Genomic DNA, 15,683 nt, shown 5'->3' on the forward strand with positions numbered 1-15,683 from the left:
TCACTGCTGGAAGGGGTGCCAAGAGCAGCAAGGGTGATCCTGCAGCACCCACAGCAACAAAGAGCTGAAAGGGTTACTGCGAAGCCAAGAGGAGGATGGGCAAGGACGGAAACCAAGGACAGGGGAGAGAGAAGAGTGGAAAGAGAACAAATCAGAACAGGCCACCTGAAGCATGAGCTGCCATTGCAAGTCAGCCCTTTACCTTCTCATAGTCACACCACAGCAGAGTCAAGAAGTACCTGTCAGTGTTGGATCACAACTTGCTTCATGACACATAAATGAAAAGAGACATGGCCAAAACTCCAAAGTATTTACAACAGCTTTGCTCAGTGTCCCCTGAAAACCACCCTTATGACAAATCTAAAAGACACATGATCAAGCTTAAACATCGCTATGCTAATTTCACTTTTCCATTTTATAGGAAAATAATTGTATTCCCTCCAAAGAACACTTTACTTATAGAAAATTACTGCAAATCACCATAACTTCTTCCAATAGTGCAGCACACACCTTCAACACGTTGCCATAGCAAGCAAACTAAAAATGGTGACAGTAGTTCATGTTACAGATCTTCTGTTTATGTTAGAAACTGGATTTTTAACACTAAAGTTCTTACTGTATCAGTAAAACATTTGTATATATGCACTACATATAAATAAGGGTGGAGAAGTGACAACTTTTTGCTGAATGTAGAGAAATTATTAGTTTCATAAGTGAACTTATCGTGTAGGCTGGTGCAACTTTTACAGATTGTTTTAGTGGCAATATGTTTGAGATGAGATTTCAGATGTTTTAAATAAAATGACTTACAATCACAAAAGCTATGACAGAACTTGCCATAAACAGAAAACACAGAATTTCACCAAGAACTACTGAGTTTTTGTTCCACAAGCTTTATTTCAGCCAGGGCAGATGCACTTGTGAACAGGAGCTCTTTCCCCAGCTGTGCCTTGTGTGACAGTAGCACCTTCTGGCAAAGGACAGCGTGTTCTGGGAGCCAACCAACCATTTTATCAACATTTTTTCCCTGTTGATTTCAGTGTGAAACACACAGTAAACACACTTTCTCCTGTTTCTCCACCCAGAGACTTGGGAGCCATAGAGTAATTTGTAAACAACTGTTTGCTACTAGTAGTGAAAGGAGTTTGGATGATCCTGAAGTGAATTCTCTTTTGGGAATTCCTTCTAGATAAGGCAGTCAAACCAATCCATTTCCCTGCAGGCACTGTGGAGATCTTACAGAATCTGTCAGAAAGTCAGGCAGATACCCAAGCTGCACAACAGAAACAGAAGATGGGAGATGCAGATTTCTCTCTAGTGGCATGTTTTCCTACAGGTGCCAATTGTGGCAGCTGTAGGAGCAAGGAGAAAGGGATCTCACCACTGGCAGCCTGGTGCAAGGGTCATAGCAGGAGAGCACATTCCATCAGATGTGTCTGGGGTACCACTGTGAAGCCAAATAACAGGGATTCCATCTGTACAATGTATCAGCTGAAATACTGAAATTAAAGCAATAATTTTTAAAAAATTGTCTTCCTGGGAATAAAATTACCACACTTTTGTCAATACATGTCTTTGAAATGATTAAGTATTACTTTAAATTACATACCTGTATGGTTATGTTTTGAAATATTTATATTCTTTTTCTGTCTTCAGGCTGAACAAACTGCTCATTTCTTGCAGGTTGGGTTTTTTTTGGTTTAGGGTTTTTGGGGGGAGAGGTTTGCCTTTTTTTTTTACTCTCTCAGGTATAACTAAACTCTCTGGAACAGGTGTTTCTTGTTTCCTTGCTTTCCAGAAAGTTACAGGAACACATCACGTGTTGCCAGACCCCTTCTGCCAATTGGGATTGGCTGACATGGGGAAGAATTAAGCAGAATGAAAGAATAGGACCATGTCACCATTGAAAAGGGGAAGGACAAGAAGAATGACAATCACAAACCAATTAGGTTTGAAAATGCATCTGAGACCTTTGACTGAACATCACCAGTGCCACCTCCTTCCTTAAGCACACCCAGGGATGATGACTCCACCACCTCTCTGGGCAGGGCATTTCAGTGCCTGATCACCCTTCATGTGAAGGAATTCCTTCCAATGTCCAACCTAAACTGCCCCTGAGGCAGCTTCAGGCTGTCTTCTGATCCTGTTACTTGTTGCCTGGCAAAAGAGCTTAACTCCCACCTGGCTACAACCTTTCCCAGGGAGTTATAGAGAGCAATAAGGTCACCCCTGAGCCTCCTTTTCTCCAGGTTAAACACCCCAAGCTTCCTCAGATGCTCCTCACAAGACTGGTGCTCCAGACCCTACATCACCTCAGTTGTCCTTCTTTGGACTCTCTCCAGCACCTCCACGTTCTTCTTGAATTGAGGGGCCTTGAACTGGACACAGCACTCAAGGTGTGGCCTCACCAGTGCCCAGCACTGGGGACAATCCCTGCCCTGCTCCTGCTGGCCAAATTATTGCTGATACAAGCCAGGATGCCACTTGCCATCTTGGCCACCTGGGCACTCACTGGCTCATGTTCAGTGGCTGTTGACCAGCACCCCCAGCTTCTTTTCTTCTGAGCAGCTTTCCAGACACTCTACGCACAGCAAGTAGTGCTGCATGGGGCTTTGTGGACAAAATGTAGGACCCAGAAATTCTTCTTATTGAACCTCATACCACTAGCTTTGGGCCATTGAGTCAGCCTGTCCAGATCCCTCTGCAGAGATTTCTTACCCCACAGCAGACTGACACTCACATCCAACTTGATGTTGTCCACAAATTTACTGGATCCCCTCATCCAGACCATCAGTGAAGATAACTGGATGTAGCACCATTCACCACCACTCTCTGGGCCCGGCCATCCAGCCAGTTTTCAACGCAGTGAAGAGTTTGACTCTCCAAGCCATGGGCTGCCAGCTTTTCCAGGAGAATAGTGGAGTCAAAGACTTTCCTGAAGTCCAGGTAGACAACATGCACAACCTTCCTGTCATCTACTAGGCAGATCGTCTGGTCATAAAATGAGATTAGGTTGGTCAAGCAACCTGCTGCCTTCCTAAACCATCCTGGCTGGGACTGATCCCTTGGTTGTCTTGTATGTATCATGTGATTGCACTCAAGACAATCTGTTTCATAACCTTGCTGGGCACCAAGGTTAGCCTGACAGGCCTGTAGTTCCCTGGATCCACCTTCTGGCCATTCTTGTGTATGGGTGTCACACTGGCCAGCTTCCAGTCATGTGGGACCTGCCTGGTTAGCCAGGACTGATGATAAATTATGAAGAGAGGCTTGGTGAGTTCTTCTGCCAACTCCCTCATCACTCTATGAGTTCAATTCAGTCCCATAGACTTATAAGCATCTATGTAGCACAGCAGGTCACTGCTTCCTCCGACATTATAGGGCATCCATTCTGCTCCCTGTCCCTGTCTACCCGCTCAGGAGACCTGAGGATAACTGATCTGACTGTTGAAGACTGAGGCAAAGGTGTTTAAAAAAAAAAAGGGGGGGGGGAAATGCTCTGACCAAATGACAGTAGACAGCATAGGAGGAGAAGGAAGAAGGGAGGTCTCTTAAGTGAGGCTGAATAAGCAGGAGGAAAGAAACTGAACTATAACGAAGCCTAAATACCATTTCTAGAGCCCAACACCAGTCACAGCTGCAGCCAGGCCTGGATCGGGCTTCTCACGTCCTGACACACAGCCGCTCTTTCTGCTTTCATTACAACTTTCTGACGGGAAAAAGAACCCTTGAACCCTGCATGGAGCAGAAGGGATCGCACGGCGCTCGCCCTCCCGGCGCGCCGCAGCCTGCGGGGTAACGCGATCAGCGGTGACCCGGCTAAGCCGCAGCTGTTCCCGAGCCGGCCGGGCGGCAGCAGCCGGGGAGCGGGCGAGGCAGCCGCGGGCAGACACGGCCGAGCCCCGCGGGGCCGACCTGTCTGGGGTCTGCTCAGACTGCGGTCTGCCTCGGCTCTCCCGCTGACGGACAGCGCCGGGCGCCCCGGTGCACACTGGGGTGGTCCCAACGCGCCGCAGCGACCTCCCCCACCCGAGGGTGCTGCCAGGACACAGCAGCGGGTCCCCGGGCGCGCCCAGCCACGGGGATGGGCCAGAAAGGCCCGAGGAAGTCGGAAAGACCGCGCTGCTCTCTATCATTCCCCCCGCCCGCGGGCCCGCTTCACCTCAGCCCGGAGGGGAGCGGGGGCCGCGCCGGGGAGGCTGCTCCCTCCCCCGCCGCCGTGTGATCTCATGCAGGAGGAAGCGCCGGGCCGCCCCCGCCGCTCCCACACGGATGCCGGGGAGGGAAGGGAAGGGCACGGCAGGGGGGGCGGGGGCGGCCGCCCTGACTCAGCCGCCGGCGGGGACACGCCGCGCTGACACTCCGGCCACGCCGCCGCGCGGCCGCCGATCACGCGCGGCGGCCCGGCGCCCATTGGCCGCCGCCCCACACACCTTTGCCGGCGATTGGCCGGCGGGCGGCCGGGGCCCCGCCCACCCCCCCGCGCGCGGGCCCGGGGGCGCCGCCGCCCGAGTGGGGAGCGGCGAACAAAAAGAGGAAAACCGGGAGAGCGGCGGCGGCACCTCGAGGCAGGCTCGGCTCCTCCGGTGAGCGACCCGCACATCCCGGGGGTCGGGACGGCTGGGACCGAGGGAGTCCCCGGGGGTGGTGCGGCACGGGGATCCCCAGGGCACGTGCGGGCGCGACCCACGATAGGAGGGACCGCGGGCAGGAGATCGGGCTGGGGCGGCGGCTGGAGGAATGAGTCGCGGTGGGGGACTGGAGCTGCTGGAGTGGGGTGTAGGAGAGCCGCCCGCGTGGAGAGCCCTCCGCGGGGCAAGCCGGCGAGGAAAGGAAGGAAGGAGGGAAGAGGGAGGGAAGCCGCCGAGAACCTGTTGGCAGCGCCCGTCCGGCGCCGTGCAGCCTCTCATGCCTGAGTGCCTAACCGGGTGCGGGCGCTGGCCTCGGCAGCTGCATGTACCAGGTGGCAGCGGTGAGGGAGGAGGAGAAAGCCAGGGGGATCCCGGCGCCACGCGGGGTGGGCGGCGCGGCGGCAGGGAAGCGGAGCGGCGCTGCACGAAGAGCCGGCCGCCGCCCCCGTAACGCGCTTCCCGCAGGGTCGCCGCTTCGCTTCTCTTCCCTTCCCCCGCGGCGGTAGGCGTCGGGTGTGGCGGCGCTGACCCCAGCCCGGCCCCCGCCGCGCTGTGACGGCTCCTCCCGCCCGGGCTCCTTCCCCCGCCCGCCCTCACAGCCGGCCGCCGCCGCGCGCCGGAGGCGGGGGCGCCGCGCGGGGAACTGGGGGAAAGGTCGGCGCGCGGCGGCGCCCGATCACGCTTTGTTCATGTGCCCCGCCCCGCGCCGCGCCCTGCCCCGAGCGGGCCAATGGGCGCCCGGCGCGGCTCCCCGCGAACCAATAGGAGAGGGCGGGGGCGGTGCGCGCGGGGGCGGCCGGCGGGGTGCGCTGAGGTGAGGGTGGCGCGCGCCCAAGAGGCGGGGCGGGGCCGCGCCTGAGCCCCGCCCACAGCCCTGCGTGAGGGCCGGGCAGGGAATACCCAGCCAGAGGTGTGGCGGGGCACATAGGGGTGTGTGTGTGTGTATATCTCCGTTCTCCAAGCAGGTGATTTCCCGTGTATGTACGTGTGTGTGAGAGAGACCGTCTGAGTATTTTCTAGAACATTTTTTGTTGCTAATACCTTTCGAAGAAAATGTGAATCAGCCCCAAAGTGGTCCTTTCTCATGTGCCAAAATAAGCACAATGCTGAGGGCTGTGTGTGTCCAAAGCAAAAATAGAAGGAGAGTGGGATGACGGAGGAAGTTTTGATTCACTTATTTTGCAGGGTGTGAAGATTTTTCTTAAGTTCTCAGATATAGGTCGTGCAGTGTGGAATAACTTTAACGTACTTTATATCCAGAGTAGTTCTTTTGTCTCAAGTATAATTACTTATTTTCATCTGATGGCCAGATTTCCTCACTAACAAATTCATAAAAATATTACATAAATAAGAAAGAAGGCAGGAAAATACAGGTACGTCAAGTGTATTTATCTTGCACAGGTTGCCCTGTTTGTTTCTAAGGATGCCTTCTTACAGGCAGCTGCAAAATACTCAAACTTAGCATCAGGTTTAAAGTTTCCTTTTTTTTCTCTGACAAAAACAGGAGTAAGAAATGGAGACGACTGAAAACCAGAGAGATACGAGGTGTTTCTGGAACAATACACCTGAAAAAAGTGATTTTGAGGCTGTAGAAGCCCTTATTTCTATGAGTTGCAACTGGAAATCGGACTTCAAGAAACATGCAGAAATGAGACCTATAACTCCTGCGTCTGACATGTCAGAAGAAAGTGACGAGGCTTTGCTTCCTGGAGCAGCGGACTTTAATGCCATACCAGCATTTGTAAGTTTTCCAATTCGTGTGTGTGTGTGCTTGTTTTTAACAATTAGTGTGATGATGTCCTGGTACTGACTCCCACTTGCTGTGGCTCTCTCTTGCACAGTGCCTGACCCCTCCCTACAGCCCCTCCGACTTCGAGATGTCGCAGGTGATCCACCCGCTCGGCAAGGCGCTGGCCGAGGTTGCCAAGCCTCCTGTGGCCACAGCTCGGAGAGAAGCGGAGAAGTCTCCTGCAGCCAGGCCTCTGAAAGCTCGAGTGACCAGTGTAATCCGCCACACGGCTGACGCGCAGCTCTGCGATCACAAAACCTGCCCTGTGAGAACAGCCAGCGTGCTCAAATACCAGGACAGCGCTTCAAAGGAAACAAATAGGAAACGGAACGCCAAAGAAGAGCACTCTGTGTGCTCTGCCGTGGCACTGAGTGGAGCCAGTGCTGATACCAGTGAACTGTCCATGCCAGAAGGAAGAACTGCAGAACCAGCTGTTGGTCCTGTGCCCTTGACAAAGCCCTTGGTGACTAAGGAGGAGCCTGTCCCTGAACCAGCAGGGCAGCCAGCAGTGGCAGCACCGCTGTCCCCTGCCCAAGGCAGCGGAGCCCCCTCTGTGCCAGTGATTTGCCAGATGGTCCCACTGCCCACAAACAACGTTGTGACAGCTGTGGTGCCCAGCACCACGCCAAGCCAGCAGCCAGCTCTCTGCCAGCCCATGGTCTTCATGGGCACCCAGGTTCCCAAGGGTGCTGTCATGTTTGTTGTGCCCCAGCCGGTTGTGCAGGGCACAAAGGCTCCCATTGTTAGTCCAAATGGCACGAGACTCTCTCCCATTGCCCCCGCTCCTGGTTTTGTACCTTCTACAGCAAAAACCACTCCTCAGGCTGATTCTTCAAGAATAAGAAGTCACATTTGCGGCTACCCAGGATGTGGGAAAACGTACTTCAAGAGCTCCCATTTGAAGGCTCATGTCAGAACACACACAGGTTGGTTGCTGCTACATGTTAAAATCTAATGTAGAAAACTGTGGTTGTATGTACAGCTTGTTATAGTTGTAGCAATTACCGGATCTGTTCATGGAACAAATTGTGGGCCAGCAGTGAAATACTTTACTTTGCCAGCATGCATTATAATGCTGCCTAATCTCTGACAGGAAGTCTCCCCGAGGGGAAGTTGACTCAGCAGTTTGTTTGTGCTGGACTCACTTTGTGGCAGAAGGTGTTCGGTAATGCATCTGTGGAAGCAAGGCCTTGCCCAGCAAGGAGCCACGCTTTCCAGAGTTAAAGATGCCATATTAGACTTCTCCTCAGGTAGTGGGAAAACTTGGAGATTGTTTTATGAGAGGATGTGAGAATCCACTCCAAACTATTCCTGCCTTGGTTATTCTAGAGTATCTTCTCTAGCCTCAGCCCTTAACTGCAGTAGCAGAAAGAGTTCCATGTATTTTCACCCAGGCTCACAGTGCAGTACTAGAGCTCGGTTACATAAAACACCATTGCAGGCTGCACTTCAGAGGGGAGTTTTGGGCATGCTGAGTCATCATTATCTGCAGTTTACACGGAGCTGAGTGTTAAAATCAGCTGTCTTGAGATGTGAAGAGCATTTCAAACAATTTGGTTCCAGAGAATTTTTAACCTTTAACCCTTTCCCATACTATTTAGCCTTGGGGATAGTGAGTCTTCATGTTTAAATATTAGTATATATAAAATTTTCCACATTCTGTGTGTATAATGCTTACATAGATTTTTGGCTCAGGTGCCATAATAGAAACTTTCCTGCCAATGAAGTCAAATCCGTCCAGTTAAGGCAGCAGTGTTTCTTGCTCAGGACTCACTGGGTTTTTCCCTTTGTGGTTTCTTCCTGTGTAGGAGAGAAGCCGTTCAGCTGCAGCTGGAAGGGCTGTGAGAGGAGGTTTGCCCGGTCCGATGAACTGTCCCGCCACCGCAGAACGCACACCGGCGAGAAGAAGTTTGCCTGCCCGATGTGCGAGCGGCGCTTCATGCGCAGCGACCACCTCACAAAGCACGCGCGGCGCCACTTGTCGGCAAAGAAGTTACCGAACTGGCAGATGGAAGTGAGCAAGCTCAATGATGTTGCCGTGCCGCCAGCGTCTGCCACCGCCCAGTGAGGGGACTCGCTCTGAAGACAGTGGAATTAACTGTTGTTGCTGGGATAGGCCGGCTGAAAAAGGCTTTTTCTCCGGGTCTGTGGTTCTCCTGCACTGGCTGCTGACAGCAGTACAGAGAGGCAAAGGCAGCCTGCACTCAGTCACAAAAGACGTTGCTGGGAGAACCAGTGGCTGACTGGAGTAGCAGGTGTCTTTTGCACTGGTGAGGAGAGAAAGAAAGGGAAGGCTCTAGAGCAGAGCAGCCACACTGTGCCAGTTTTGAATTTTGCAAATCACTTGTGTATGCTCTAGGTCCAGTCCATGCAAGTGTTCCTGAAGGGTTGTTGCTCACGCCTGAGACCAACTCCAATTTTAGTGGTCAGTTGTCCTTCAGTAGGTGCAGACAAAGACAGCAGCAATAGACAGGCACAGGCTTGAAAGCTCAGAACCCACCTGCGTAAGATAATCTAAGTCAGTTTTGCTACTTCTGCCACCTTTGGTAGGAATTTTTTCTCCTAACCGTTCTCCAGCCCATCATAATCGATGATTTGGTGCCAGACTCCTGGAGATTTTAGGCATCTCCTTCTGCATGGGGTGGTTAACACACCCAGCTCTACACTGCTGTGTCCAGAGGGGCGTGGGATGGGCATGCAGGGGCACTGCATGGGCAGTCAAAGGGCAGGAACGTTTCTGAATCCTTATCAGCTTTGTAATGTTTTCCCAGCTGCTTTGGCAAGCTTTGTGATTGTTACAGCTGGTTATGCCTGGGCATCGCATGATGTTTCTGCTTTTGTGTTGCTTATGGTTTCCTTTCCACCTTCTCACTGCACTTGTCATGAGTGGATAACGGGGCATCTTGCAGACAAACTTGGTAACTGCAAACTACTCTGGCTGATTAAAGAAGAAAACCAAGGATCTTAGGCTTCTCGATTGTGTTACTCTTTGAAAGGCGGTTTATGCTAAAATTGAAATGGATATATTATGTATTGTATTAAATTAGAAAGTTGTGATTCAAAGAGGAAAACAAGGCAGCAAAGACACCGGCCTAGAATTTAAACCAGCTTTTGTGACAATGCATCAATCTTCACTATTTGTATTTTATCATATTATGTTGAGGACACATATCAGAAAGTGAATGGTTTGAAAATAGTGTATTAGACCTGCTTTTTGTGACTACTTTAAAGATTTGCACATTTCTTATGTTGTACTTTATACTTTGTTTACAATAAACCAATTTTCTTTACTATCGACCTCTTTTTTTTTAAATTCATAGTGGAACTTATCCCTTTGTAAGGAAAATGACCTCGAAATAAAATTGTCCTGACTAGTGGAACACTGTTTCTTAAGTTTTTAATATTTTATAAGCCCTATAAAACCCAGCGGAGTGGAATTTCAAGTCTGTGCTTACTACTCTATTTTGGTTGGGTTTTGGGTTTTTTGTCCCAGTTCTTCATCCCCCTGCTTTTCTTCAGCACCCAAAGCTAATCATTCCTGTGTGGGCCGTTCTGATGCTGATGAAAAGTATTTCCTTTTGGTCGGTGATTGCGCTGCCTTCCCCAGGAAGGAACCTGCTCGTGTTCCTGATGGCCTGGCTGTGGGGCAGAGGTGGTGGCTGCTGTCCCCACAGTGGGATCCAGGTCCCCTGTGGCCTCCCCAGGGCCTGCATGTGGTGCAGGCACCGGGATGGGCTGGAGGGGGGCTCCAAGCTGAGGGTTTGCCTGCCCTGTTAAAGCTGTTGCTGCAGAGTCCCGTGCCAGGAGGAGAGCGGGGAATTGGGGTTCTCCTGTCTCAGGGCAGAGGCTGGGCAGCCTTCCCTGTCCGCTGCCCCGGCGTGCCAGCGGTGGCCATTGGTGCTGCTCTTGGGGGCTCTTCTGCCTCCTGCTCCGACTCCCCTGCCTGCAGGGATCCCCAGATTTCACAATAGGACGGATGCTGACTCACTGCCCTTCCCTGCTCTGGGTTTGGGGCAGAGGCACTCCTTAACTTATCCTGTGTGACACAGGGCCCTGCGTAGGGAGCACCTGAGTCACTGCCCTTCTTGTTCCAAGTCATTTATGGGATATGTCATTTAGCCCAATGCAAAAGAGATGCTTCTTCCCCAGCAGTGTGAGATATGAGTCCCATTCCACCATCTTGCTTCAATGTATTTCTCATTTCATGGCCATGAGATAAAATACTGTAACAGCTCTGAGACCTTTCCACATCTGCAAATAGCCACTGGACTAGGAATGAGGTCCCCTCAAGCAGCTCTGCCTGGACTCTGATCCTTGAATGCCATTTTGTGCTGCAGCCCTGCAGAAGAGCATAAAGAATGTGCCACCTCCCCATCAGTATCCTGCCCATGCAATGGCCCTGTCCCTCTCCTCAGCATGCAGAGGGCTTTGAAGCCCATCTACCTCAGCATAGAGCTGAGCTTAAATCTGACTTTCCAGGCAAGCACTCTCAAGCTGCCATGCAATAACAGAGGAAAAAAGTGGGTTTCCATGCTGTGACCATCTTCACTGCCTGTGTTTTCTGCAGTACAAGCTGCTGCTGGTGCTTTTCGCGTAGCAACCCACTCTGGAGGTATGCACAGGCTGTGCCCTGGGACCACCCACTGACTGCACTGCTGGGAGGCTGCTGAGGGAAGCTTGTCTCTGGCATGCTGTGAGCTAAATAAAATACAGCTTCTCCCTCTAAATACAGAACTTAACAGCAAGAGGTACACTTCTGGCTGGTTCCAGCTGAAGGCAGAGTCATAGTCATGAATTTACCTCATGCCATTTCTAAAGCTCAACCGTGAAAGCCAGCTGGAAAGTACATCAGCTATTTTGGGGTTTAATCCAAGGCTAATCTGAAAAGTGTAGTTGAAAGGGCATTACTAGACACCTTTTCAATGCTAACTTTATTGTGCAATCAATTTTGGCTGCATAGTAGGAAGCTTGATTTCTATGAGTTTTCTACAGATTGCTGTAAATAATTAGAACCTCCTTATTCCTCTATGTAAAACAAAGGCACACCTTGTATTTTTTCCTCCTGTTTGGGTTCAATGATGAAGCCAAGCAGAAATGCAGACCAAGACACTCTCAGCAACCTCCTCAATTAGTACTTGGAGGCCAACACAGGCTGGTGCTGGCTGTGGCAGGGCTTGCCAGGGTGGCCACGGCTGTCATTTGCTGTGCAGACACCTGGCTCTGGGGAGTTAATCCAAAGGGATCCAAGAGATAGCTTACATTGTAGGCAGAAGATTTTGGAAGCATCTACAAACCCTCCAGCTTGATTCTTAGCACTGCACTCTGCAGTGATGCACACACATAAAAGTTGATGCTGCGGTGCTGACATCGATTATAGGAGCTGGAGTGAGACACATTCCATGTCTCGGCTTGCAGTAGGGAAGAGCAGCGGCGGTGTCACAAAAAATTGTTCCGGGAAAGGAGGGAGCTAGCCCCTGTGTCCAAAGCAAAGCAATACAGCATCATGCTTGGTGTACCTCCCTTGGCACTGGGGCAGAGCAGGAGAGGGAGGCTGAGGGTGTCTGCCTGCCCTGGGTGTAGCACAGGCAGCTCATTCTGGCCACAGGACCAGCATCAGCAGGATAGGTTAGGGGGCTTGAGGTCTGGGTGTCCCACCTAAACGGAGCAGCAGTAGGGAACTGCGGTGCCAGGGCACACTGCATATGTCCTGAGCACTCTGCGCGTGTTCAGGGATTTTAATCCCCAGAGAGGGTGGAGAGAAGGCTGGAAAAAGCAAGCATTTTTCCTTGTGGTTTGGAAAAGCATGATTTCCATTACAGCAGGAGTATTTGTGGGAGCCTTAGATGCTCTGTGAGTGAACTAATATGTATTTTAAAAGAAGAAGGGTCCTGAGCTGGGTCAGCTTGTCTGGACCCCCAGATGCAGCTGAGACAAGAACCAGGGCAGCCTGTCTACCCATCCTGCCTGGTGAGTGCAGCTTTCTGAGGTTTGTCTTCCTGAACTTTACCATTCAGCAGTGCTATTTCAAGACACCCTTAACCAACCAGTCCTGTCATCCTGGCACAGGGTGTCCTCAGCCTCTGTGCCAGGTTGGGTGGCACAGTGCAGATGCAGCCTGTGCCCAAAAAGCTGAGAGGAAGGACTTTATCATCAGCTGGCCTGAGACTTGCACACCACATGCAGCGACATCAGGTATTCCCTTGGCAGCTCCCCACTTTTACTGTAAATGGATGATTCATTTGTCTGCTTTGGCAACAAACTTGGATAACCAAGGAAACAATCTGTCAGAAAAGCTGGAGCACAAAATCAGGTCAAGAGAAACGATGAATGAATATATGCATTATGGTCTCAAGCTTCTAGTTCTGTATCACATATTTTCTACAGGAAACTTTGCTTCTCCTGGAACATGTGGTCAGGGAGGGTAATATTCAGCTAGAAAAACTGGGTTTGGGTCTTGCAATGTAATTTAGCATGTCCCATAGAACTTCCGTGTGTAGGAATATGGGGTTCTGGAATGCTTTCTGTTGTGCCCAAAAGAAAATGTGATACTTTGGCAGTAAGAGAACAAGAACAAAACACATCTTTAGCTTTCTCGTTGTGTTCATGAGAAGACAGGAGATAAACTTGCTAACTCACTTTCTGTGCTGTGATATAAATCAGGTAATCATCATATAAAATGCATTAAATAATTCCGAAGCTTTTTTAGGATAACACAGTTTTGATGAAACTTCATACTTGGTTGTATAGTCTGCTCTAAAAGTCAAAGTAGTTGTCCGAGGACAAAAAAAAATCTGCTGTTACCATGACTTCATTTCAGCTACTCAGAAGGTTTTGGTAGATGTCAAGGTACTTACATGGCAACAACTTCCCAAAAAAACTCAGGCAGCGGTGGTGGGGACTGCCCATGCATGAACATCTGTGGAGAGGCACAAGCACACCCTGCCTCAGCTAAATATTGCCCAGAGCCTCAGCAAAACTCAACTGGCTTTGAATAGCTAGGACATATAGAGTCTCCTCTCTGCCCAGCTTATCTCCTGACTGCTTCCAACACATGCAAGAGGATCTGACTTTAGTCAAGTCTACCTTTAAAAAAACAAAACAAGAAACAAAACAAAACAAACAAACAAACAAAAACCCCCCAAAAAACCAAAACCCTCTGCAAGCTTCTCTTTATTGTCATCGGGGCTGAATTCCGTACAGTTGCTGTTTAATGGTGAAAGTGGGATGTTCTCAGGGATAGCCAGGAAACTGGCATGGGGTACTTACTGTGAGCAACAACCTCAGGCAGTTTAAACCCTTCTGCTTGGGAAACAGATCCTGTAATGTTTAATTGCCTGGCAGCCACTTGGAAAGAGCAACTCTCACCTCCCCTAAATGACAAAGAGAGAGTGAAATTAAAGAAATACAGGATACAAAGAGTACCTTAATGGCCTAAAATGAAGGATAATCAAAACATTAATGAAACTCCCATCCAGCAAACAATAAAACAAGTCCCCTGACCACCCGTCAGCCATCCTGTAACATTGCCAGTCTCTGCACACCAGAGGAGCAGCTGATAAATAAAAAGGCATTTAGGAGCATAACAAGAGGACAGAGCAGCCATCTTCAAACAAGCTATGCAATCAGCTCAATGAAGACAGAATCCTTGATCAGCTGCAATCAGTATTCTTCTGGTAATCCTAACTGAGGCAGTAGAGACTGCAAATGCTGAAGTGAGGGCTAGGAAAACCAAGGGGATTCCACTGTTTGCAGCTGAGTGTGTTGTGCTGCTGCTGATGTCTGGTTGCTATGCAGGTTTAGGGAGTAATTGCCTCTAATGTCCTTGGTTGAGCGTAAGTAGTTTTATTTCCTTTCCTTTTCCCCACCATTACCTGCCCTCACGGTGACATGCAGGTGCTCTGAGATGTCAGGCTTCCTGCTTTCCTGGAGATGAGAGCAGCTGTTCCCACCTGCAAGTGGCTGCATGCTGTCTGAGGAAGAGGGGCTTCTCCCACCCCTGGGCTGTGCAGCACCTTACCAGGAACTCCTACCACAGGGATGAAGTTTTCCACTGGTACCACATCCCTTCCATCTGCAGGTGACAGTCACCCTGTCACCCACCTCCTGTTCTTCACCAGCTTCTGCTGCCCAGAGCAGAGCTTGAGGAATGAGAAGCCAGGAGCAGCCCTGTTGCATGGCAGCCTTTGCTGGGGGCACTGGAGCAGCTTGAACCTGGCATTGATGCTGCTGGCTGCATCCCTCACCGGCCCTGACTCATGGGCTCACCTTCCCTTCCAGCACTGGCACTCACCAAACTCCCAGCCTGGCTTGGCAGCAGTACAAAACTGGGGGCTCTTCTCCTCCTGAAGCCTGGGAGATGTTAGTGTCTGGGTCCAAAACTGGGGGCTCTTCTCCTCCTGAAGCCTGGGAGATGTTAGTGTCTGGGTCCAAAACTGGGGGCTCTTCTCCTCCTGAAGCCTGGGAGATGTTAGTGTCTGGGTCCAAAACTGGGGGCTCTTCTCCTCCTGAAGCCTGGGAGATGTTAGTGTCTGGGTCCTCGCCTCCTCACTTGGCTGCAGCTGAGGTGACCCAGGAGCTTCCCACGCTGCCAGCAAAGTTGGCAGCTGCTCAGGAGGATGCTGTGATCACCTCCATGCCCTTTTGCTAGGAAACCATGCTGACAAAAGAGTCCTGCAATTTTTTGAAATAAAACGAAAACTGTGGCATCCCTGTGAGATTCTCAATTCAGTACACGAGTCAAAAATGCCAGTCACTGAACTAAGGACGAGAAAGAAATTGTTACAGTCTTGAAGTACCCAGAGGGAAGTCAGGCGGGCAGAGAGGAGCACTTACAGACTGGCTGGTCTAGATAGCATTGCTCTGCCTTGCACTGATTGATCTTAACAAGAACCTCCCAGCCACGGGACAGCAGGAATTATTTCAGGTGTTTCCACATGAAGTGGTCAGTGGTTTATCTGCAGCTGGGGGGGATCTTTTTATTTGTTTTTTTCTTTTTTCCCATTTAAGCAAGCGACTTTTCAGTCCCCTGTTTAAGTGAAGCAACAAGTATGATGACTCGATGATGAGTCACCAGGCCAGGAAAAAAGCTGTAAGAAGGCTGGACTATTTATAAAATGTAAAAGAAAGAAAGGAAATATATTCTAGATGCAGTTAGATCTGGACCGTGACTTGCTGGACAGCATATCCCAGGCGCCAGACGGCAAATCTCCCCGGAGGGAGGGGCAGCGCTGGCAGGGCGGACACAGATTTTCAGACAGGATTCC

General features: G+C 50.6%; 1 protein-coding gene across 1 annotated transcript; it reads left to right on the top strand.

The window, feature by feature from the left end:
- Positions 1-4,469: 4,469 nt before the first annotated feature.
- On the top strand, positions 4,470-9,711 carry KLF10 (KLF transcription factor 10). Its single transcript, XM_063389893.1, has 4 exons — positions 4,470-4,586; positions 6,136-6,372; positions 6,473-7,346; positions 8,229-9,711. Exons 2-4 carry the CDS (start codon positions 6,145-6,147, stop codon positions 8,486-8,488), a joined length of 1,362 nt encoding a protein of 453 aa, XP_063245963.1. The 5' UTR covers positions 4,470-4,586; positions 6,136-6,144; the 3' UTR covers positions 8,489-9,711.
- Positions 9,712-15,683: the final 5,972 nt, after the last annotated feature.

This window comes from Prinia subflava, chromosome 1, assembly GCF_021018805.1.
Source record: "Prinia subflava isolate CZ2003 ecotype Zambia chromosome 1, Cam_Psub_1.2, whole genome shotgun sequence".
NCBI lineage: Eukaryota > Metazoa > Chordata > Aves > Passeriformes > Cisticolidae > Prinia > Prinia subflava.

Bases quoted from the DNA above. Each gene is read 5' to 3' on its own strand.
- KLF10 (XM_063389893.1), top strand. From the start codon at position 6,145: ATGGAGACGACTGAAAACCAGAGAGATACGAGGTGTTTCTGGAACAAT. The intron at 6,373-6,472 runs GTAAGTTTTCCA...TCTCTTGCACAG, and splicing joins TTAATGCCATACCAGCATTT to TGCCTGACCCCTCCCTACAG. The intron at 7,347-8,228 runs GTTGGTTGCTGC...CTTCCTGTGTAG, and splicing joins TCATGTCAGAACACACACAG to GAGAGAAGCCGTTCAGCTGC.